Source organism: Xenopus laevis, chromosome 5L (assembly GCF_017654675.1).
Source record: "Xenopus laevis strain J_2021 chromosome 5L, Xenopus_laevis_v10.1, whole genome shotgun sequence".
NCBI classification, from domain to species: Eukaryota; Metazoa; Chordata; class Amphibia; order Anura; family Pipidae; genus Xenopus; species Xenopus laevis.
The window spans coordinates 31299823-31325464 of NC_054379.1; the positions used below are offsets into that span (position 1 = coordinate 31299823).

At 38.6% G+C, this 25642-nt stretch overlaps 1 protein-coding gene across 4 annotated transcripts in view; it reads left to right on the forward strand.

The window, feature by feature from the left end:
- Positions 1-23394, forward strand: part of peli1.L (pellino E3 ubiquitin protein ligase 1 L homeolog) — a 38641-nt gene extending 15247 nt beyond the window's left edge. For 2 of the 4 annotated variants that reach the window (XM_018262821.2, XM_041562640.1), the window contains exons 2-7: positions 11829-11972; positions 14482-14611; positions 17535-17636; positions 19842-20039; positions 20138-20326; positions 22513-23394. In XM_018262821.2, coding sequence (XP_018118310.1) covers positions 11902-11972; positions 14482-14611; positions 17535-17636; positions 19842-20039; positions 20138-20326; positions 22513-23079 — 1257 coding nt within the window. In that variant the 5' untranslated portion in view covers positions 11829-11901 and the 3' untranslated portion in view covers positions 23080-23394. The remainder of the gene's footprint in view (positions 1-11828; positions 11973-14481; positions 14612-17534; positions 17637-19841; positions 20040-20137; positions 20327-22512) is intronic. The other 2 variants (XR_005961196.1, XM_018262823.2) reach the window with 2 other exon arrangements.
- The last annotated feature ends 2248 nt before the right edge of the window (positions 23395-25642 follow it).

A 25642-nucleotide genomic window follows, 5' to 3' on the forward strand; every position in this document is an offset into this window, starting at 1 on the left:
AATGCTGTTGGTGTAGTTAAACATCTGTAAAACAATATCAGATCACCAAGAAATTATTTGTTTATTTGGATTCAATTATTTTTTATTCTTTTATTCATTTTGTATTTAAGGTATAGTGTTAGCCTATTTAAAGGGTTAACTCTGGTGTAATATTGGCTTTGTCATCCAGGTTTGAGACCTGTGTCTGTGAATTACAGCAATTAGACACCAAGATAAGATAACTGGAGATAAAAACAAATCTTTTCCTTGTTATATTATGCTTGGATTTCTCAAGATAAGCTAGTTGAAGATAAAGTTTTTCCTTATGTCAAGTTTGGACTTTCAACCAGACTAGTCATAATATTTGTACACATTTTACATAAGGTTTGTTTACATTTTACCTCTGTTTTGCCTCTTGAGTTTCCGCCTAATGCCTGCAGAAAAAACTCAAGGCAGAAGGCTGATGCCATCATATCATAGGGGCTGATTCTCTACCTGTGTTTTCCCACGTTTTTACTTTGAGCAGTTCCAGTTTTTCACGGTGCTTTTGTACTTGTAAATGTAGTGATGGATGACAGGAAGTGAAAAGTACAAAGAAAACTAGAAAATAACCTTTGAGCAGGAGCTCGCATCTAATCGATGGACTTTGTGTATCATGCCGTGAACTGGTAACTCAAGAGACTCCATGCAAATAATAAACACAAGTCATATACACCGGATCTGTCCGACTATAGGTAAAAACTTTTACTCTGAGAACTCCTACGGCTAGTTTGTAAGGAGAAGGAGTTTTGAAATTTGGAATAGATTATTTTTCCTGCATTTGCGCTGATTTCTGTGTATAACCTTTGTTTATTGTTTGCATGGGCATGTAAAGATCTGCTCCTGTGGCAAGGGCACCAAACAGGCAGTTCTTTTCCTGATATTCCCCCCCTTAAAGGAAAACTAAAGCTTAACTAAAAAATTAGGCTAGAAATGTTGTGCATTATGTTTTGGGCTTCTATACCAGCCCAAGGCAACCACAGCCTTTTAGCAGTAAAGATCTGTGTCTCCAAAGATGCCCCAGTAGCTCCCCATCTTCTTTTCTGCTGATTCACTGCACATGCTCTGTGCTGCTGTCACTGACTGAGCTTAGGGACCCACTCACAATATACAGTACGCATAGAATATAAATGTCATAATATAAGGCTGATTAGTAATTAATACAGATAATTACTACATGGCAGCACAGAAACCAGTGCAACTAGCATCTAAATTTAATAATCAGCCCTGTAGCATCAGCTTATATTACAGGCCAACCTCATTTTCTGCTTGATAATTTGCGACGACCCCTAAGCTTAGCTTTTCAACAGCTGCTCAGAGCCCACTAAGCATGTGAGTGTCACAGACACTTTCCAAGATGGTGACCCCCTGTGACAAGATTGAAGTCCTGGATCATTGTTGCTATTTAGAAGCTGAAACTTTTAGGCTGGTGCAATAAGTTTAGTATATGAAATATGACATGTTTAGCCACATTCATTTTTAGGATTTAGTTCTCCTTTAAGGTTAGTGATATTGGATGATTGGATCACAACAATGGTAATGCCGGGCCAATCAGGGAGAGAACCGGATCAATAAGCCAGTGTATACCTCGCCCCAGTGGGATTTCTAAACCTGCCCAATCGTTATCTGGGCTTATTTGCTGTAAGATATCAGACGTACAGGCCCGACTGAAGGCCCTATACAGGGTCAGATTAGCTGCCAACTTGGTCTGGAGGGGACAGAATTGGCAGGTTAAATCGGCCGATGTATGGGACACCTTTATCACTGAGGAATTTTTAGTGCAAGTATTGTGCCCTTGTTGATACCTTTACAGAGCACAACACAAGAAGCCGTAGTACTGAAATTCCTGGAGAACCCGTTATCCAGAAAACAGAAATTTCTTTAGTAATCGTCTGTTGCGTTCTTTCAATTCACAAATGGTATTCCAATTAATGCTGCTTCATCTCGGTCAGCTTAAGTAAGGGTGGAATATAGAAAATCTGACCACAGTGGAATGCAGGGGAAACACCTGTGAGAGTAAAAGCCCTAAATGTGAGATTGGTGAGATAATTTATCATCGCTGGCAGAGTTGGGTATTTGAGAGGCTTTGTTGCTTTAAATGGATTCTGTCATGATTTTTATGAAGTAGTTATTTCTAAATTATTAATGCAAATAATTCACTCTACAATATAACATTTGATTCCTAACCCACCAGGTGGATTTTTTTTTTTTTTTAGTTGCAATATTGGTGTGTAGGCAGCCATCTCGGGTCATTTTGCCTGGTCATGTGCTTTCAGAAAGAGTCAGCACTTTAGGGTGGAGCTGCTTTCTGGCAGGCTGTTGTTTCTCCTACTTAATGTAACTGAATGTGTCTCAGTGGGACCTGGATTTTACTATTGAGCGCTGTCCTTAGATCTACCTGGCAGTTGTTATCTTGTGTTAGGGAGCCGTTATCTGGTTACCTTCCCGTTGTTCTGATGTTAGGCTGTTGGGGGGGGGAAAGGGAGGGGGATGATATCACTACAACTTGCAGTAAAGAGTGATTGAAGTTTATCAGAGCACAAGTCGCATGACTGGGGGCAGCTGGGAAACTGACAATATGTCTAGCCCCATGTCAGATTTCAAAATTAAATATAAAAAAAATCTGTTTGCTGTTTTGAGAAACTGATTTCAGCGCAGAATTCTGCTTTAGCAGCAGTATTAACTGATGCCTTTTTCCCATTTCCCTTTAAGAAAAAGTGTTAAGGATTATGGTCCTATTCCTAATTAGCTTAAAGCCTAACACGCTGGCATGTTTAGTTTGTCTGTATCAGACACAATGGCTGCGTAGGATTTGCTATAATGCTGCCACATTACACAACTCGCACATGTAGTGTGGATATACAAGGTCACAACCTAACCACAGGCTTATGCTGGTGCTCTCACAGAACATAGAGATGACACACTATTCCTGGAAATGTAAGGAGGGGAAACTCAAAGCAAATTTGGCACTTAGTCGTACTACATGGAGTAGAGCGGAAAGGCTGTGTGTGTGGCTTTACAACAAGGACTATGAAAAGAGGAATTTAGTAGTGCCTGTATTGCGGTTTTCTATCAGGGACCCACACACACTTATGGAGTGGGCAAGCCTGTCTACATGTCTTACAGGGAACCACTACTGTTATAAGCTGTGTATTAATCTATAGCTAATTATAGGTATGGGATCTTTTATCCAGAAACCCGTTCTCCAGAAAGCTCTGAATTACGGAAAGACCTTTTCCCATAGACACCATTTTATCCATATAATCCAAATTGTTAAAAACGATTTCCCTTTTCTCTGTAATAATAAAACAGTACCTTGTACTTGATCCCAACTAAGATATAATTAATCCTTGTTGAAAGCAAGTCCAGCCTTTTATTTAAGGTTTACATGATTTTCTAGTATCCATAAGGTATGAAGATCCAAATTATGGAAAGATCCATTATCCCGGAAAACACAAGGTGTATACCTGTATAGTTAAAAGCAACACCAAAATCATAAATATAAAAACATTCCCTTTATTTGCCATCATGGGATTCTGAAACCTCAAATGTATCTGAGCTCAGTTCCTAATGCGGAATGTTTGGGATTGTGCCATACAGTTAATTAATGCCTCGTATAAATAAGCCCCTCCCTCTTACTGATGTGCTGTCTATCCAATGAGCTGATGAGCCAGGTCTTTGAGGTTTTGCCTGCTGTATGTCCATTATTTAACTGCCGTTTAGTGTCAGACAACCTATAACAATCTAAACCATCTAAATTGAAATTGACCCCCTTTCCAAAACGGGGGAACTTGCTGCTTTCTGTGCTCAAACAACTGTGGGCAGTGCCATGGGTTGTCTTAAGGGTTTTTTTGGTAAAGAAAGCTGGGGGATGAACGACAACAGTACGGGTGAAGCCGTGCTTGCAAGTCTGTCCCCAGAGTAGAAGATGCAACTCTTCATGTGCTGTAATGTTCCTGTATTACACAACAAAGCCCAAAGCGTAACCTTGCACGTATACTGGGAGGCTTCTTATACATACGTTGGTTTTCCCTATCTACTTGTGGGTTTATTGGTTTGACACAATTTGCCAGCTGCTTTCAATATCCATCTTATTAACATGTGAAATATTCCAAGCTGCCCACACACATCAGTGAGTTAGATAGAGCCGTGTTATCTGGAGGAAGACGAGCGTGGTTTAGTGAGGGGAGTATCAGCTGTTCTCTCCATCTTTCAAATATGGTGATATTTAATATTAAAGTGGCATTTAATGTTCAAATGCCGAGTATGAATTACTTTCAGAACCCTTTGATTGGTGTCTGATAATTACAGATCTTGCAGCCTTCTTCAGTTCCTTGTGCTGGAGGCTTTGTATCATTGTTTGAGACAAACCATAAATAGTGTCTATGCTGTTCCTGAATTGCATGAATGTGATTGTAGTTCAGCAACAACAACTAAAGGGCCACAGTGCAAATTTGCATTTATACATCAGAGTGGCAGCTTCTATTTCTTAACTCAACGATTTTCTGCACATGCAATGCAAGCATCTATGCCAATAAACCCCAAGTGATTTATTGCAGAATGATTCATCCGTGCAAAAAAGCACACGCGGTGCTACAGCAATTCACATGCGGTGCTTCATTTTCTGAAGTCTGAAGCAATTTCGGGTGACTTCGGAAAACGAAGCGCCGCGTGTGCATTGCCCCAGTCGATTTTTATTTTAGCTGGCGGAGGGCAGGGGGAAGGCAGTTCGGGCAGATTGTTGCCCCGAAGAAGAGGCGATTTGTCGATGGAGCGACTAATCTCCCCGAATCTGCTCCTGTGGCGTGACCCTAAAGGGGTTGTAAAGGCAAAAATAAAATCCAATATTAATCTCTACACAGTCGTCAACTGCACTACAGGAAAACAAACAAAGCTGCTTGAGTTCTGCACAGCTGGGAAGTAAGGTGGGGCCCTCTGTGTTCGTAAGTATGATCGTTTCCCTGCAGAACAGTTAGGGATTGTCTGAAATTTCCTATCCACAGCAGTCAGAGCAAGTAAAACCAAGGTGGAATTTCACTGCATACAGTCAGGATTCTTTTAAAAACTGTACACATTTTTTAATAAACGTATATTGGAGATGGGTTTCTTTTTCATTAATGAAAGTAAAAATGGGATTATTTTTTTTTGCCTTTACATCCCCTTTAAGGGTCCGAATTTGCAGTGCAGAGGATACCATGGAACAGAAAAATACAGCTTTCACTAGCAAATACATTTACAAACTCCCTAAAAGTGCATGTTGGAAAGTTGCTTAGAAAGTGGCTTTGAATTTTCCTGGGGTTTTGGTGCTTTGATGCGTATTGCTCCTTGCTTGCACAGTGGAATTTAAGTTGTTAAATAAACTAGGTCACCGAGGGGAAGGTTCAGTTCTGTGGTAATGTTTGGGTGCATTACGTGACTCAGCTTCAATCCTGTTAGGTCGGTTATGGCTGCTGCTGGTGTCCTTCTGCATGAGGCAGTTGATACAGGTTTTCCCTGTTGGGTGTAGTGAAGTAAAGTTTTTCTCTCTAGGTTCTCTGATGGTGTTACTGGCTACCATCTTATAATTTGTCTCATCACTGCCACTGCTTTAGAATGATTATTCCCAACCTTCCTTATTACTCCTACTGACCTTCCTTATGTGATCCCTTCACTTCTCAAGAAGAAGGTTGTATATGGCTGGTGACATGGACCTCTAACTGAACACTCCACTGCTGTAGCCTTTCTTTTTTTCTGAAAATAACCAACAGGTGGTATAAAGGTGATACCTTTTGTTGGCTAATTAAGATCATCTCAGCAAGCTTTCAGAGCATTCTAGTTCCTTTTTCAAGCTGAATATTTTCTAAAATAATAAAACACTACCTTGTTCTCGATAGTAACTGAGCTGCCTAAATCCATATTGGTGGTAAAATTATCCTGCTGGGGTTGTTTACAGTTTAAAATCAATTTTAGTTCATTCTGAGATGATTTGCATTTGGTTTTCATTTTTTAGTATTTGTGGCTTTTGATTAATTTAGTTTAGTTTTATTCAGAAGCTCTCCATTTTGCAGTTTTAGCTATCTGGTTGCTAGAGTCCAAATTACCCTAGCAACCTGTCTGCACCCATTGTTATAGGACCAAACAATCAGATTAACCCGATATTCGGGATGGGCGAATTTTTTCTCCTTGTTTCAACGAAAAAAAATGACGCCCATAGACTTGTATGGCGTTGTGCATCAAAATAAAAAGACGCGCATCAAAAAAAATTCTCCGCAGCAAAATTTTAGCAAAAATAGACTTTAATGGGCGTTGGCGACATTTCGCCGGCGCAAAATTATAGGCTAAATGAAACGGGTCAAATTCAACCCATCCCTACCAGATATCTCTCTGTCATTGCTGGGCATATCGGGGAATGATCCCCATATTTGGAGATTCCGACTCTTTAGTTTATGGTATGTCCGACTCTTCTGTTTTTAAAGGAACAGTAAAACCAAAAGTGTGTCAAAGTAATTAAAATATAATGTACTGTTGCTCTGCACTGGTAAAAACTGTGTGTTTAAGGTCTACCATGGGGGCAGCCATTAAAAATAAAAAAAAAAGGAGAAAAGGCACAGGTTACATAGCAGATAACAGATTAAACATCATTGTATTAGACAGAGCTTATCTGTTGTGTACTGTGTAACCTGTGCCTTTTTCTTTTTTACCAGCTTGAATGGCTGCCCCGAGACACTACAGCAGCTTGTTTATTTAAACTATAGTAGTCTTTCTGAAGCAAACTCACAGTTTTTACCAGTGCAGACCAACAGTATATTATAATGCGAATTACTTTATAACACTTTCATTTTTTGGTGTTGCTTTTCCTAATGTAATTTCCATTGATTGAAAACATACAAGGCATTTTATCACTACCAAAGCTCAAAAATATAAACCACATCCTTTGTTAATTCTTGACCAAAATCAAAGTTAAACTACATAAACCTAAAACAACTTATATATTAATATATGAAAAGTTAAACTACATAAACCTAAAACAACTTATATATTAATATATGACCTGGCATATAGCTGTAGAGTAGCTGTTAAATACAATCCAAAATTAACTAAAGTGTTGTTCTTAGAAACAGAATTGCTTCTTCCATATCCTCCTTCACAGATTCTCTTAAATCTGATTTGATTATTTTCAGTGCTTTTATTTAAAGTAATTAGCAGTTGAGAGTCTGTACCTTTTTGGCGACTCCAACTCCAGATGCCCAAAATTGCTTTCAACTCCACAGCTCTGCCCCTTCAGCCACATGGTTTGACTTTTAGGGTAATGGCACATTTTCCAAAGTTTCCTCGTGAAACACATGAATGAGAATGCAGAGATACAGTCATCCTAGCAGCGCCATCTTGCCTATATCCATTTTGGATGAAGGTCTCTGCTTTTTGTGGCCAAATAGGATTTATAAAATCTAAAACCTTTTTTTTCTGGAGGGATATGGTGGGATTGTCGAGGCAAAAACATATATGATTTGGAAGGAGCTATTCTCGCAAATTAAAAATGATTCAATTTTAGAATGGTCAGGGTATTTCCCTGGAAATACTTTACCTTTTAATACGCATAATACAATTTTAATTTGCCTTTTGCTTTAATTTAACCGATTTTATCCTATAGTTGTCTTTCTAGTTATATAGCACTATCGTGTAATATGGAGATTATAGCTCATTCATATAGTTCCCTCTACCAGTGTAGCAAACGGTGTCCCAGTAGTAAATTAAAACATGGTGAGCAGTGAATTCCAAACCAGCTTTCTAAAGGAAAATGCAGCTCTCTCAGGCCTAAAGGAAAAATAACATCAACAAATGAAAGTGTTTTTAAGCAATTTATATGAGATCTGCTGTGTATCCATTGGGCAGCCATACAAATTGGAATAGGGCTAACCTCTGTAGAGTACAATGGGTTTAGTTCTTATACAGGAATCTTGATTTGTACTATCTCATTGGTGGCCAAATCAGGTTAAAATTGGGCCTTTTGGTGACCTCATTAAACCAACACGTATTTCAGTGTATACTTAGCTTATGAGCTACTTTAGGCTGCATATAACAGTAGGTTTTTTTTTCCTGAGTTCCCGTGACACTGCTTAGGAAGGTGTTTAAACATATTGACTTACTGATGACAGAGTTACTAGGGTACTTGCACACGTCCAACCATACACTGGATTTTTGCATACGTGCCAAGTACAGTTTCCATGACTGTGCTGCTCCTTTGTGTTGCTATGAAATCCACACTGCTCCTTTCCCCGTGCTCTACGACCTTTATATCTGAAGTCATTGCTACGTGATGTATATGGGAATGTGTTATAGCTTAAAACCTTAACCAAAACCCCTCCTTCCTTCCATTGGCCCCCCTCCCTACTTTCTCCCTCAATAGTAGTGATGTGTGGGTTGAGAAAACTTTGACCAAGACCCACACCAGCTTTCCACTTCCATTTATAGACCCACCCTACCCGTGATGTCACAAAAGCGGCAGAGAAGTCACGAGTCTATAAAATGGAGGTCGGAAGCTGTCAGTCTAAGGACTCGGACGTGGAGACCTGAACCCACCTGCAAGAGAAGCAGCGTGGTCGACCAACCCCGTCCTAACCCACCCGTCCTACGGGTATCTGACTGGCCCGCACATCATCACTCCATAGTACCTTACTTGCAGAAAGTGGAGCTCATGGGTGACCTCTTCAGTATCTTCGGATCCTCTTGTTTTCCTTCGGCAATCTTTGGAGCTTCTGACGCATGCACAGTAGGCATGAATACCAGACTGACTCCAACTGCGCGAAAAGCTCAGTGTCGTCGCTCACTTATGCAAGGAATCTGAAGATGGCGCCCATGAGCTCCACTGTGCTACTCTGCAAGAATGTGCCAACGTTAATGCCAGAGACACTTTTTCAAATAAGGTACTATAGAAGGAGAAAGCAGGGAGTGTTGCCAATGGCAGTAAAGATCTGTGTCTCCAAAGATGCCCCAGTAGCTCCCCATCTTCTTTTCTGCTGAATCACTGCACATGCTCTGTGCTGCTGTCACTTACTGAGTTTAGGGACCCACTCACAATATACAGAACACATAGAATAGAAATGTCACAATATAAGGCTGATTAGTAATTAATACAGATAATTACTACATGGCAGGACAGAAACCAGTGCAATTTGCATCATAATTTAATAATCAGCCCTGTAGCATCAGCTTATATTACAGGCCATCCTCATTTTCTGCTTGATAATTTGTGACAACCCCTAAGTTTAGCTTCTCAACAGCTGCTCAGAGCCCACTGACACCCGAAGACACTTTCCAAGATGGTGACCCCCCGTGACAAGTTTTGGATGATTTCTATTGAGGAGCTGAAACTTTAGGCTGCTGCTAGAAGTGCAGTGTATAAAATGTCATTTTTAATCATATTCATTTTTAGGGTGTAGTTCTCCTTTAATGTGTCCTCTCACCAATAGAAAGCTACTGTTTCTATATCCTGATGGCAGAACTGTATTGCCTGACGAGCACTGTCCTTATCCAATAGGCTGAATTAGAAAGAGTAAATAGTTCTCTGCCATTTATAAAAATCGGCTCATTGAAACCGTGTAGGATGCTGTGCTAGGTCGGACTTTCTATAATAACCCAATTCTCCCCATATTCCGCTCTGTTGAATGAAAGTGCAAACTGATGTCTGCTTGCATATTCTTGATGTTTAGTAAGTACACTCTGTAGTCCCTTGCAATAAGCTCTCCCTTTTAAAGCCATGTCTCTTTAGCATACAGCTGCTATGTCCTGCTGCCCCTAGTTACTGTTGCTATGTTCCAGAAGTTCCCTTCACACAGCGCTGAGGAAATCTGATCCCAAAGTTTCCTTGCCAGTTTAATTTGCTGCTGTCTAATTAACCTCTTTGCAGCTACACAAGTGGTTCTCTTTCCAACCTTTCTCTCTCTCTGCGGAAAGGTTTAGATCTGGTGCATTTTTGTATGGGCTGGAATGAACAATCTGCACTTGCCCAAACCTGTATATAGAGTCGTATAATACACGAGCCATGAATATCCTGTAAATTGTATCCTTCTAAACGGACGGTCCTTAGTGATGTCATTGGTTATAATCAGAGCTTAGTGATGTAATTTCTGTCACATGACTCACTAAAACGTGTGTATCATAATAAATAAAGTACCCCCTCTCAAAATATGAGGATATTAGAAGTCACCTTGGAGTTCCATGACCTGTATAAAAACACTTGGCCTTGTGCTTTTATATGGTCATGAAACTCCTCATTAACTTATGATATCCTTATATTTTACAAAAGGGGGTACTTTATTCACTATATAGTTACCCATCCATTCAGCCTGCAGTCAGATGCCAGTCAATGTACGGTGATATTTAGGCTGATGGAAACGATTTTGCACATAAAGGGGTGGTTCACCTTTAAGTTAATAAAGTTCTAAGCAACTTTTTTCATTTTTTTTAAAATTTATTTTAGGGATGCACCGAATCCACTATTTCGGATTCGACCGAACCCCCGAATCCTTTTGGAAAGATACCGAATCAGAATTTGCATATGCAAATTAGGGGTGGGAAGGGGAAAACATTTTTTACATGTTTTGTTATAAAAAGTCACGTGATTTCCCTCCCTGACCCTAATTTGCATATGCAAATTAGGATTCAGGTTCGGCCGTGCAGAAGGATTCGGCCAAATCCGAATCCTGCTGAAAAAGGCCGAATCTTGGATTTGGTGCATCCCTAATTTATTTGCATTATTCTGATTATTTCCAATTAGGAGTCACTGACCCCCATCTAAAATCAAAAGCTCTATAAAGCTACAAATGTTTTTTATTGCTACATTTGAATTTTTTTTTTCTATTCAGGCCTCTTATTCATATTCCAGTCTCTTATTCAATTCAATGCATGGTTGCTAGGGTTACTGAAATTGCAAACTGGAGAGCTGCCGAAAAGTTGCTAAATTGCTCAAAAACCACAAATAATAAAAAAGAAAACCAATTACAAACTATCTTGGAATATCATCTGAGGTATTGGCCCAAAATAAAAGCATTTTTTTTTCACTTCAATCAATATATATATATATATATATATATATATATATATATATATATATATATATATATATATATATATATATATAAATAAACAAAAAAAACTTCCGCACACATAGGTCTTGATAAGTGAAAAAAAGCTGGTAGATTTATTTCAACGTTTCAGCTTACAAACTCAAGCCGTCCTGATTTTTGTTTTATAGATATGAATTTTTGTCCAGCACCTAGGCATTAACATGGCTATCTGAGTGCACCTATCTAGTTTTATATATATGTACTGTATATATGTATATATGTGTATATGTATATATGTATATATGTATATAGTATAGAAGGCTTTGGCACACACTTCAGGAGTTAGAGACCTGGGTGCAATCCAGAAATAGCATATCCACGACAAAAAAGCTGAAGCACACCAGGATTTTCTTCAAGAAATATAAAAGTATTTATTCCATCAACGTTTGATGGAATAAAGGCTCCACTCGAGGGCCGAAACGTTGATGGAATAAATACTTTTATATTTCTTGAAGAAAATCCTGGTGTGCTTCAGCTTTTTTGTCGTATATATGTATATATGTGTATATGTGTATATGTGTATATATGTATATATGTATATATGTATATATGTATATATGTATATATATATATATATGTATATATATATATGTATATATATATATATATATATATTATATATATATATATGTATATGTATATGTATATATGTATATATGTATATATAAATAAGATGCTTATGGGTCTTATTTTTGTTTCTTTCAGACAAAATAATGAGAAGAAGTGTACTGCAACTCTTGATAAGGCACTGATTGGTGTATAAGTAACAGCCAAGCTCATGTTTTCCCCTGATCAAGAGAATCACCCTGCGAAAGCACCTGTGAAGTATGGGGAACTCATTGTATTGGGGTGAGTGATTATCTGCTACATTCACAATCCAGCAATTTAAGTATTTGTCCATACATCAGAGTCATCTAGAGTCTGCCTCTTTTGAGAACATGCTGTTATGGAATGTTAACTAACTTAAAGGAACATTAACACCAAAAAAAGTAATGAAAATATAATGTACTGTTCTGCTGCACTGGTATAACTGGTGTGTTTGCTTCAGATACACAACTATAGTTTATATAAACAAGCTGCTCTGTAGCCATAGGGGCAGCCATTCTGAAAAAGGAGAAAAGGCATAGGATACACAGCACATAACCGCTAAGCCCTGTAGTATACAATGGGATTCTTCAGAACTTATCGGTTATCTACTGTGTATCCTGCGCTTGAATGGTTGCCTCCATTGCCACACAGCAGCTTGTTTATATTAACTATAGTTGTGTTTCTATAGCAAACACACCAGTTTTACCACCGAAGGGCAACAATACATTATATTGTCCATCCTTTAAGACATTTTAATTTTTTTTGGTGTTACTGTACCTTTAAAGGGGTTATTCATCTTCCAACACTTTTTTCAGTTCCCAAATAGTTCACCAGAAATAGGCTCATTTTCTATTTGTGACTCTTTTTCTAATAATAAAGTGTTACATTTTTTAAAGTTGATACATTTATTTTTTCCCCTGGTGAGCAGAATCCCCTGAGTTTCATGTAAAAAGCAGCTGTTGAATTGATACAATAGTTATTAATAGTAATGTGCGAAATTTCTTACCAGGTTTTGGCGCAAAATAACATCCATAGACTCCAATGAGTGAAAAAAAAAATTGTCATGTGTCAAAAAAAAATTGTCATCCATTGACTTCAATGCATTTGCCAATTTTTTTGCCATTTCATGAATTTTCAGCGAAGCAAAATGGCTCGGATTTGCCCATCACTAGTTACAAATATTCCACAGATGCTGCTGAGAAATGTATCAATTAGAACAGAATCTACACCTGAATCACTGAGCTGCCAGACGAGACAAGACCATTAAACTTCAATTTTGGAAAAATTGTAAAAAAAAAAAAAAATAGAAAGTAAATGAAAAAAGTATTAAAACATCTGGCGAACAGCAAGAAATAAAATGCAAGCATTGGGTGTTTTAGTTTTCTTAAAGGGGAACGCTACAAAAACATTACTAAATCTTTTTGAAAGGTAAACATAATTTCAAGCAACTTTGCAATATACATCAATTAAAAAATATGCAGACTTTTCATGATTTTTAATGGTTTCTGACAGTACCCTAAGCCTAGCCCCCTGCTGATCTCTCTGACTACTTTGCTGATCTGTCTGACTACTTTGCTAAGCTGGCTGACTACTGTTACTTTGTATCAGCAGCCAGCTGTCCTTAGCCTGCATCCTCCAAACCCCACAATTCCCTCCACACGTGATTTCAATAAGGAATGGAAAATCACAGTGCAATGCATTGTGGGTTATGTAGTTCATGCATGTTGCCTGTAAGCTGTGGAGAAGTTGTTACAATTTGTAACATCAGTGTTTTAGTCCCTCCTCCCCTGCCAGGTTTTCAAAGATGCAGAAAGAACTGTTAAACAGCCAGATTTCAGCATAGAAAATGGCATTTATTCATAAGGGAGTCGGCGACGCCCATTTGAAAGCTGCAAAGAGTCAGAAGAAAAAGGCAAATAGCTATAAAATTATAAAAAATAAATAATGAAAACCAACTGAAAAGTTGCTTAGAATTGGCCATTCTATTACATAATAAAAGTTACCTTAAAGGTGAACCACCCCTTTAAGTAGGAAACTTTAAGGAAAGTAAAATTTGCTTAAAGGAATGGTAACGCCAAAAAAATGCGCTATTGCAAAGCAATATTGTTGTTGTTCTGAACTGCTAAAAATTGTGTTAGCTTGTGTATGTAAGCAATAGTTGAGTGCAGCCATGGGGGCAGCCGTTCAAGCACAGAATACACAGTAGATAACAAATACGTTCTGAAGAATCCCATTGTATACTACAGGCTCTGTGATCTGTTGTGTATCCTGTGCCTTTACTCCTTTTTCAGCTATGAATGGCTGCCCTGCAGCAGCTTCTTTATATAAACTATATTTGTGTTTGTAAAGCAAACACACCGCTTTTAGCAATGCAGGGCAACACTGCATTATATTTTAATTACTTTGATACACTTTCATCTTTCGGTGTTACTGTTCCTTTAAGGGTCCATAGCTATTGCTTTTTCTACCCTCCCTGCTTTTGATTTTTCAGTGGTTTATAAAATGCACTGGATTTCATATTCGGTTGAAATGTAAAGCAACTCCATTTTGACCTGAAAGTAATTTCCAGCACATCAATCTGTATACGATGTTCTTTACATTCTTGCAAAAGTTTCTGGTACCGGGTGGGAATGTTGTCCATTGTGTTTGCATGTGCTATTAATTCTAATTTAGCTATGGAACCGCTATGGAATCTTCTGTGGGATATTGTTAGATCTTGAAGGGTCCAGAAGTGGAAAAAAAACTCATAAATCTTTTTAAAATTCTCTAGATACAATGGATCTCTGCCAAATGGAGACAGAGGAAGGAGAAAAAGCAGGTTTGCATTACTTAAAAGACTAAAAGCCAATGGGGTGAAGCCAAGCACTGTTCATATTGCCTGCACGCCGCAGGCAGCAAAGGTAAGCCTGCATCTGAAACTGAATGAAAGTTACTTTATTGTACATATGAGAAACTTAAAGTCCAAAGTGGAAGTTTTGTGTATAGTCCTGTAATGATTTTTTTTTTAATGACGGGACTAACTGAAATCCAGCATGTGAGTGAACTCATTGTGACTGTTACTATATACAGTATAATTATTATGGTGGCAAGTAGGAAAGTCCTTTTCACCACGTCATCATCTTGGTAACTGTCACTTTTGTATCTGATAAGGACAAAACAAAGCTATTGTTAAAGGGATCCTGTCATGGGAAAACGTGTTTTTTTTCAAAACGCATCAGTTAATAGTGCTACTCCTGCAGAATTCTGCACTGAAATCCAATTCTCAAAAGAGCAAACAGATTTTGTTATAGTCAATTTTGAAATCTGACATGGGGCTAGACCTATTGTCCGTTTCCCAACTGCCCCCAGTCATGTGACTTGTGCCTGCACTTTAGGATGGAACTACTTTCTGGCAGGCTGTTAACTCTCCTACTTAATGTAACTGAATCAGTCTCAGTGGGACTTGGCTTTTACTAATGAGTGTTGTTTTTAGATCTACCAGGGAGCTGTTATCTTGTGTTAGGGAGCTGCTATCTGGTTACCTTCCCATTGTTTTGTTGTTAGGCTGCTGGGGGGGGGGAGGCGGTGATATCACTCCAACTTGCAGTACAGCAGTAAAGAGCGATTGAAGTTTATCAGAGCACAAGTCACATGACTGGGGGCAGTTGGGAAACTGACAATATGTCTAGCCTCATGTCAGATTTCAAAATTAAATATAAAAAAATCTGTTTGCTCTTTTGAAAAATGGATTTCAGTGCTGGAGCAGTACTATTAACTGATACATTTTGAAAAAAAATGTTTTTTCCCAAGACAGAATCCCTTTAAGTTTATCTTTCACAGCCCCTATTATTGGCCTGTTTGTCCTTGCTTGTTAAAGTCTTTCAGAGGGGTTGTGGTCTCCATGCCAGGCAATGGCTGCCTTTACTCCAACTTTCCTGATCAGTGATCACTGACTGAGAGCTTGAAAAAGTATCTCAAGCATCCAGGCATGGAGGCCTTGCTGTTGCTTTTTTCTTCACCTTTAGGGCAGAGACACACACTCCGATTTGGGGAGATTTAGTCACCTATCGATAAATCACCTCTTCTTCTGGACGACTAATCTCTCCTAACTGCCTTCTGCCGGCTAGAATCTAAAATCGCCAGCGGGATGGCACTCGGAGCAATTCATTTTCTGAAGTCGCCCGAAGTTTCTTGAGAAGCACCGATTGCCATCCCGCCGGAGATATACATTTTAGCCGGCGGGAGGCAGTTCGCGGAGATTAGTCGTCCCAAAGAAGAGGAGATTTGTCAATGGGCGACTTATCTCCCCAAATCTGAACATATGTCTCTGCCCTTAAATTAGCTTTTGGTATTTTGTATAGAGTTATATTCTAAGACAATTTGCAATTGGTTTTTATTATTTGTTGTTTTTTTCCCCAGTTATTTAGCTTTTTATTCAGCAGCTCTCCAGATTGCTATTTCAGCAATCTGCTTTCTTAGGATCCAAATTACCCTATCAACCATGCATTGATTCGAATAAGAGACTGGAATATGAATAGAAGTTAAATAGAAAGATGAGTAATAAAAAGTAGCAATAATAATAAATGTTTAGCTTTACAGAGCATTTGTTTTTACATGGGGCCAATGACCCCCATTTGAAAGCTGGAAAGTATCAGGAAAAAATTAAAATAATTAACTATTAAAAAAAATAAAATAATGAAGAGCAATTGAAAAGTTGCTTAGAATTGGCCATTCTATAAAATACTTAAAGTTAACTGAAAGGTGGACAACCCCATTATGGGGATTATGTCTGTTTTGGGAGGGCGAGATACGACTCTTAATTCTTTTAAAATCTTGTAATAATTATTTCACCTCGGTGAATAGAGATTGCAATATTTTTTAAAAAAACAGGTATCTTTTCTACAACTTTATCTTGAATCTGTTTTCTCTCCAATAACTGAAGGGTTTGCGGTTTTTTAGGGTTAAATAGCCTCTTTCACAAGATAGAAAAAGTTTTAACAAACGAGGCCGCAGCCCTCCAGTTTCTGCCTTCTCCCACTTTGTGGTGCTCCTAGGGACCTAGAAAAAATTTTTTAGTTAGAAATCTTGGGAGCAACTCCACCAACTATCTATTTTCTTAATTCCTCACTTATTCTCAAGGAGTAGCTGGGCAAATCTCCAATTGAGAAGCACTAATTTAATTTAATCAATTTTTTTTTTAACAAAATTCTCAGCACTGGTCACTTTCTATATTCATTACCTCAATTGCTATGATAAATATGAATTAAAAGGTTTTCAATTAAGCTAATTGATACACTATCCATAGAAGTGAGGGTTAAATCTAACCATTGAAGGCGATTCACAGTCACAAACAAGGTTCTTTTTCTCTTCCCTGTTTTGGGAGGGCAGCCATTACAGAGAGCATATCATGTATAGGCGGCATTCCTTGTCCTTTAAAGTTTCTTAGAGCTACCTCTTAATGGCAGCCACTCTGATCTGTGTTTCTTAATTCAGCATTGGTTTCCATGATATGAATACAGTGCCACAAAATGGCAGGAAATAAAATGAAATATGTTGCCTTGTGAAAATACATAAAACCATTCTGCACGGAAACTGCACATAAAAACATTCATGGTTTCAGAGCCTAAACATAACACAAGTTCTAATGTGGCGCATCATCATGATATTTTCCTAGTTATATGAAGTCATCTATGTAACTTTTCACATGCATTGCTCATATAAAAAAATAATCACCACTAAAATTACCTAAAATCCATTAAATGAATCCAGTGCTGCCATTATTTTAATTGCATTATGCATACCTAATACCAAATCCTATACTGTCGCCATTCTCATTTGTTCTAGGCAATAAGTAACAAAGACCAGCACAGCATATCCTACACTTTGTCACGGGCACAGACTGTGGTGGTGGAGTACAATCATGATAGCAACACCGATATGTTCCAGGTAAGAGCTCGAAAATGTTGATTATTCCTTTTAGCTCACATCTCCAAAACTGTGCGGTTGTAATCAGTTAATAAAATGGGATAAATATGAAAAAAGTATCCCTTAAAAGTAAGCGAAAATATCGCCCAGTTGTTTTTTTACTGTATATGGCCACTAAAGTATGAGCAGGTGCAGATTCTTCACATGAGGTGGAGAGCCCACATTTCTCTTTAGAAATTACCCCCACAAAAAATGATTCCCTTTTTCTCTGTAATAATAAAACAGTAGCTTGTACTTGATCAAAACTAAGATATAATTAATCCTTATCGGAAGCAAAACCAGACTATTGGGTTTATTTAATGTTTACATGATTTTCTAGAACACTTAAGGCAGGCATGTCCAAAGTGCGTCACGGGGGCTAATTGCGGCCCGTTTTCAAATTTACACCGGCCCTCAGTATCCATCATGAAATTAATAATAATGAGACCCCCCAGCACAGTGCGATCAGGAATCCCATAGCAGTAATATTTGGGCACATTAGTGAAATGATCTGCCACTTGGTCTATACTGCTGCCTGTGTGCTGAAGGTGTTAGTAATAGACACGTACTGGAACGAAGAGACGCACTGTTTTCGCATACTTCTTTAGGGCTGAAGGTGCCAATAGACGTACTGACGTGCCAGTACAGTAAACTAAAGAAGTATGGCATCACTATGTTCCAGTATATGTCTTACTACTAACACCTTCTCGATTCAATGTTAATAGTTCAAAGAATGTCGGGCTGAATGGTCGGCCCCCACACATTTTCACTTGACCAAATCTGGCCCTTGTTGCAAAAAGTTTGGCACCCCTGATTTAAGGTATTTAAATCCAAATTACAGAAAGATCCGTTATTGCCGAGTATTCTGGATAACAGGTCCCATACCTGTATTAGATTTTAAAAAACAATATTACTATTTTATTGCTTTTCTTGAGTGGAGTAAAGTGACTCCCATATCTGAGGGACACCTAGTTAATCCAAAGAAATACTTTCCTGAAGATGTAAGGGATGTAAGTTGCTATAACTGATTGTTGTTAGACCTCACAAAACAAGATTGTAAGACTGCAGCAATAATGTCAATTTGAGCCAAAATAAGTAATTAAAAGTAATGCAGTGCAATGTAATGTGGGTTGTAGGGATGCACCGAATCCACTATTTTTGATTCGGCCGAACCCCCGAATCCTTCATGAAAGATTCCGGCGAATACTGGACTGAATCCTAATTTGCATATGCAAATTAGTGGTGGTAAGGGGAAAATTCATTTTACTTCCTTGTTTTGTGACAAAGTCACGCAATTTGCCTGCCCTTCCCTAATTTGCATATACAAATTAAGATTCGGTTCAGCCGGCCAGAAGGATTGCTGAAAAAGGCAGAATCCTGGCTGAATCCTGAACCGAATCCTGGCTGAATCCTGAACCGAATCCTGGCTGAATCACAAACCGAATCCTGGATTCGGTGCATCCCCAGAGGGTTGACCACTGTGAAATCTCCAGGGTGCCCTGTTCGTTAAATACAGAATACCCAAAAACTGGGACTGCTTTTTCTTTCCATCAAAATATTGTCCAGTCTATGCACCTGAATAATTCTTGTATAATTGCAAAATTTAAATAGTTAAGAGGTACAGAGAGTTTCCACTATTTGTGCTATAAATTAGAAGTAAAAATGAGGTTGTTTTTAAAGTTTTTGTCCAAGGTTTTAACTGATGGCATCTTCCAACATTTTGGGATATTGTGATTGCCAGTAAGAGAGGACAGCTGCAGTTAACACAAAAATCTAATTTATGCCAAATTTATATATTTCTGTCCATCTGAAGCTCCTTATCTGAAAGAGATCAGGGTTAAGATTTTACTCTGAATTAGGGTAAAGGCACATGGGGAGATTAGTCGCCCAGGCCACAAATCACCTCTTCTTTGGGGCGACAATCTCGCCTAACTGCCTTCCCCTAACTTCCCGCCGTCTATAATAAAAAAATTGCCAACGGTATGGCACTTGTGCTGCTTCGTTTTCTGAAATTGCCTCACGTGGAAACTTCAGGCGACTAAGAAAAACTTGTGGTGGAGGAAACCGATTAAAATTTTAATTCCAGTGACTATTCTCATCTTTCCTCAAAGAAATAGAAAATAATTTGTATTGCCGTGGGATATTAATGTCCACAGTCTTCTGAGTGACTTATTATTATGTCTCTAGATTGGCCGGTCAACAGAGAGCCCTATTGATTTTGTGGTAACGGATACTGTTCCGGGAAGCCAGACCAACTCTGATACACAGTCTGTTCAAAGCACCATCTCCAGATTCGCATGCAGGATCATCTGTGAAAGGAACCCTCCATTTACTGCAAAGATATATGCTGCGGGATTTGATTCCTCCAAAAATATTTTTCTAGGGGTAGATGCAGTTTGTTTTTTGTTTTTTTTTTAAGTTCTGTTCTTGCTCAGTGAAAATCTGTCATTTTTGGCCTGATTATTCCTTGTTCCCCTTAACAGGAGAAAGCAGCCAAATGGAAGACGTTGGATGGACAGATGGATGGGTTAACGACAAATGGCGTTCTTGTTATGCATCCACGCAACGGATTCACTGAAGATTCCAAGCCAGGGGTGTGGAGAGAGATATCGGTGTGTGGGAATGTGTTTAGCTTGCGAGAAACACGGTCAGCCCAACAGAGAGGCAAAATGGTATGTGCCAGATCTGTGTCCTGACAGATGTTTGGACCTTTTGTGGTTTAAAAAAAAAAAATGACTGTGTGAAATTCTTAGAATAATTTAATTTAATTTGATCAATTTCTCTAGGCTTAAAGCATATTTATAGCAGTTTTCAACTGCATTTCATCTTGTCAAAAATCAGAACATACTGTTCCCCTGTGAAAAATCTGAACACAAGGATGATTCATCCCAGCATGTTTACTTTTGTGTCTCTGGGCTGTTCTGTCACAGATTGCATGGCATGGGCCCGGCTTGTTTAACCACTATGCTAAAGAGTGACAAGCAGACTGGTGAGCACTGACTCATTGCAGATGATGGAAATCCCAGGATAGATCAGTTTATATGTACTACAAGTATGAAATCTGTTATCCAAAATGCTCTTTCTTCATACCTTAAAGGGGAACTATTGTGAAAATGAAAATTTAATAAAAACTTCAGCATACTGAATTAAGAAACTTTCTATATACAATCAATTAAACATTCTGTACAGTTTCTAAAATAATCAAGTTTACCTTTCGCTGTTCCTCTCAGCATCCGTTTCTCTTCATTCTCTCTTCATGCAGCAGTTGGGTGTCCAATAATCATTGACCGTTAGATCCAATTTTTATTATAGGGGGGCTCCTTTTGCCTAGAAGATGTATTAGAGCTCATTATTAAAATCACCAGAAATCATGTCTCTCTATAGGCAGAATTTGTGCAAAAGGCAGTTAGTTTGTACTGGAATCAGCTATTTGCATGAGCTCTAATTCATCTGCTAGGAAAGGGAGCCTAAAAGATATATTGGATCTAACTGTCAATGACTATCTGATACCCAACTCCTGCATGAAGACAGAATTAAGAGAAACAGATGCTGAGAGAGGAATAGTGAACATAAACTTGATTATTTCAGAAATGATGCAGAATATTTAAAGGAACAGTAACATTAAAAAAGGTGCTCTAAAGTAATAGTAGTAGTGTTTCTGAAGCAAACACATAAGTTTTACCAGTGCAGGACAAAGCTACATGATAGATTCATTACTTTAAAACACTTTTTTTTGGTTTTACTGTTACCTTTAATTGATTGTATTTATAATGTTTATTATTTCAGTGTGATGGAGCTTATATTAAACTTTCATTTACTCAATAGTTTGCCTTTAAGTCTACTATAAAATCGTGTAAACATTAAATAAACCCAATAAGTTGGTTTTGCCTCCTATAAGGATTAATTATATCTTAGTTTGGATCAAGTACCAGCTACTGTTTTACTATTACAGAGAAAAGGGAAATCATTTTTTAAAACTTGGATTATTTGGATAAAAACGGAGTCTATGAGAGACAGCCATCCTGTAGTTCTGAGCTTTCTGCATAACGGGTTCCCGGATAACTGATCCCATACCTGTACTACAGTTTTTTTATTGATGTTAGAGATATGCAGTCCAGGTGTCCCTCCTTAGGGCAGTGACACTCTGCTATGCACCCCAAACTGTGCCAGATTCGGGAATATATTTCCGTATCGTCGACTGTTGAGTGGAGTTTGTAAAAGCCTAAAACTGTTTTTTTTTTTTTTTTTCTTTTCATAAATACAGTAGATACCCCATTTATGTTTTTCAGGGGACCAGGAAAAAATTATGTAAAACCTGGGAAAATGTAAAATCGGGGAAATGTGTTAAAGTAACTTCAAGTACTGAAAAGATCAAAGCACAGGAGTCCGTTTTACTTTGAGATACACTATTTACTGTGTTAATAACAAGGGTTAAGCATTGCAGTGTTAATGTTACACTATGGGGGGCATGTGCAAGTCAGTCACATACACAACCTAAAGCAATAAGTGATTGGTGCAGGACTGTATAAGGGGCAGACTAATTGGAATTGACCATTTACAGGCAGAACCAGAGCAAAATATACATCTGGTTAGGATTTTAAACCTCTTTATTTTACAAATAACATTCATAGAGGGAAAAAAAGCAGTTTTTGGGAACACCAGGACAACATTTTTCTGTAAAATCCAGGAAAAAAAATACTTCAAGGAAATGCACCCATTGAAATGAATTATAATTGGATTGGGATCACAAATTAAAATCAGGGTACTTAAAAATCTAAGTTTCGCTGTATTTACTTTATTGTTGTTTTTTTTTTTTTGTGATGGCCCTTCAGTGACCCTTTTTACTTCAATTTTTTAGGTTGAAAACGAAAGCAATCAACTTCAAGACGGTTCCCTCATAGACCTTTGTGGAGCAACTTTGCTGTGGCGCACTGCTGAGGGTCTGGCCCGCACTCCGACTGTGAAACATTTGGAAGCCCTGAGACAGGAAATAAATGCCGCAAGGCCTCAATGTCCTGTTGGGTTCAACACACTGGCATTTCCTAGCATGAAAAGGAAGGATGTAGTGGACGAGAAACAACCTTGGGTTTATCTGAATTGTGGTCACGTGCATGGCTACCACAACTGGGGGAATAAAGAGGAAAGAGACGGGAAGGACCGAGAATGTCCCATGTGTCGTTCTGTGGGGCCTTATGTCCCACTGTGGCTTGGATGTGAAGCTGGATTTTATGTGGATGCTGGACCACCTACTCATGCTTTTAGCCCATGTGGACATGTGTGCTCAGAAAAAACAACTTCCTATTGGTCCCAGATCCCACTACCCCATGGCACACACACCTTCCATGCAGCATGTCCATTCTGTGCACACCAGCTAGCAGGGGAGCAAGGATACATCAGACTCATTTTCCAAGGACCTCTAGATTAGTGACTAATTAGGGACTTTACATAACTGATGAGCTAAGCAAAGATTGGTTTGCTTGCCGGCCCACTTTTCCAAGCGACTAAAGCTGGCCATAGACGCAAAGATCCGCGTCTATGGCCAGCTTTAGACTTTGGCAAGTTTGTATCCTGAGAAATGAATTACTGCTTTATAGGCTAAGGGACATGTTTACCAACACTGGAGATAAATATCTGGAGAAATTTCTTGAGATGTTGCCCATAGCAACCAATCAAATCCATGCTTTTGTTTTCTAAGTTAAGGCAGAGACACCCTGCAATTCGGGGAGATTAGTCGCCTGGCAACTACCTCCCCTGCCTTCCCGCCGGCTAGAATGAAAATTGCTGGCAAGATGGAACTCGGAGCGCTTCGTTTTCCGAAGTCGCCCAAGGTGCCTCACGAGGAAACGTCGGATGACTTCAGAAAACGGAGTGCTCATCCTGCCGTCGATTTTCATTCTACCCGACGGGGAGGCACTTCAGGGAGATCACCCCGAAGAAGAGGAGATTTTTTCACCGGGAGACTTATCTCCCCGAATTGCAGCGTGTTTCTCTGCCTTATAGGTGGCTGTTTAAATTTAATTGCTGATTGGTTGCTATGGGCAACATCTCCAGATATCGCTCCAGATATTTATCTCCAATGTTGGTAAACATGCCCCTAAATCACAGGAAAAGCAGATTGTGTTCAGGAAAAGATGGGGTTGTACTTTTTTTCTTTTTCCGTGGGGAGGAGAAGGGCAAAACCTTGAAAATGGGATGATGCAGATCTGATTTCAATGCCTTCATAATATTTCTGAATGATCCGCCTGAGTGTTAAATAGATTTTTCGAAACTGGGGAGTATACGATCAGATCAAACTACATTAGTTTACAGTTCGACTGACATTGTAAAATATAGCATATAAATATATATATGACAGTTTTATATTTGACCTTCTTACGGGACATGCCTCAAGGTTTGATAGAGCAGTGGTAAACCGTGATTATGTGTGTACTAGGGATGCCTAGAGTAGCCCAGGGACACCACATAAAATACTATATATGTATTTTTTTTTTTTTTGTAATTTAGGGTAATTGAGGCAAATTAAGAATTTCTCTAAGGATTCTTTTTCTCAAACCACCAATTTTCAAAGGAGCCTTTAAGTATGTTGCAACATTTCAGGGTTTTATTTATCTTGCGGACTTTGACACCTTTTATTGTATAGTTTCCTGAAATTGTTCCCCCCCCCGTGTGCGTTTCTAGGGAGATTAAAACATGACATGTCTAACAAGTGAGGTATAAAGCTTTTGTATGGCATGGCATGGCCTTCTGGATCGACATTACTTATTTTTCTTTCTTTTTATCCAATGCGAAAAAAATTAATTAATATACATATTCCAAGGGCAGCTTTTTTTTTTAACATGTATCTGTAAATGGTAACATAGCATTAGCTTTAATACCAATCTGCCCTTGGTTAACAGGTGAGTAACGTTTAAATGCGTGCATCTTATATATGTGTGTTTTTATTTTTTTGTTTTTAAAGGAGAAGGAAAGCCACTGAAGCAGTTTATTGCCAATAGATTAGCCACAATAGTGCAAGCTAGAAGCTCTCTGGTTGTTTAGGATAGCAGCTGCCATATTAGCTTTGTGTGACATCACTTCCTGCCTGAGTCTCTCCCTGTTCACTCATAGCTCTGGGCTCAGATTACAGCATGGAGGGGTGAGGGAGAAAGAGGAACAAACTGAGCATGCCCAAGCTCTGGAGGTTTAAGATGAAAACAGGAAGTCTGATACAGAAGCCCATGTGTTCACAATAGGAAAGAAATTTTTTCTTTTGACAGAGGACTCCGAGCAGCATTAATTTGAGGGTTTACTGGTGTATTTATATAGACCTTTCTGATTAAGCTTACTTAATTTTAGCCTTTCCTTCTCCTTTAAATTTTGTTTTGTACCAGCATAAATGTATTCTAGTTTTGCCACACACTCAGGAAACCTTCAGATGTGTTCAATTGGTCTTGCTCTTTCACATAGGGAGCACGTTGTAAAGATTTGTATAGATTAAGGATGTTCCTCCCTGGGCTGCAGGGAGTTGTAGTGCAACAGCTACGAGGCTACATGTTTACCACCACTGGTCAGTACATTTGTGTTTAGTGGTTGATCTAATTAGCAGAAAGTTACTTTAGATAGGAAAGTGGTTTTAAGCCTTTTTTTGTGCCCCCCTCAAAAGCTGCTGCTGACATGTAAATACCCTGATATTGTTTTCTGTTCCCAGACCCCTTTTGTTAAATACAGTTATTTAGAGTCCAAATGTATGAATGTAGTTTATTTGATTGACAGCATTATTTATTCAGACTCCCACAAGAATTCTGTTTGTGAAATTTCCTCGCAAAAAGGGAGAGGGTGGGGCGTTTCGGGGACTTTTGTTCGTACCTTGTTTTTGGGCTAGGGCTGGGCGCAACAAAAGCCTGTTCAAGAGACTTGTCTACTATGCATATACTTACTGCATAAAAGATTGTGATTGTAGCCGTCTATGAATTCATTTTTCTTTTCTTGCATTCTGTGCTCACTTCTTT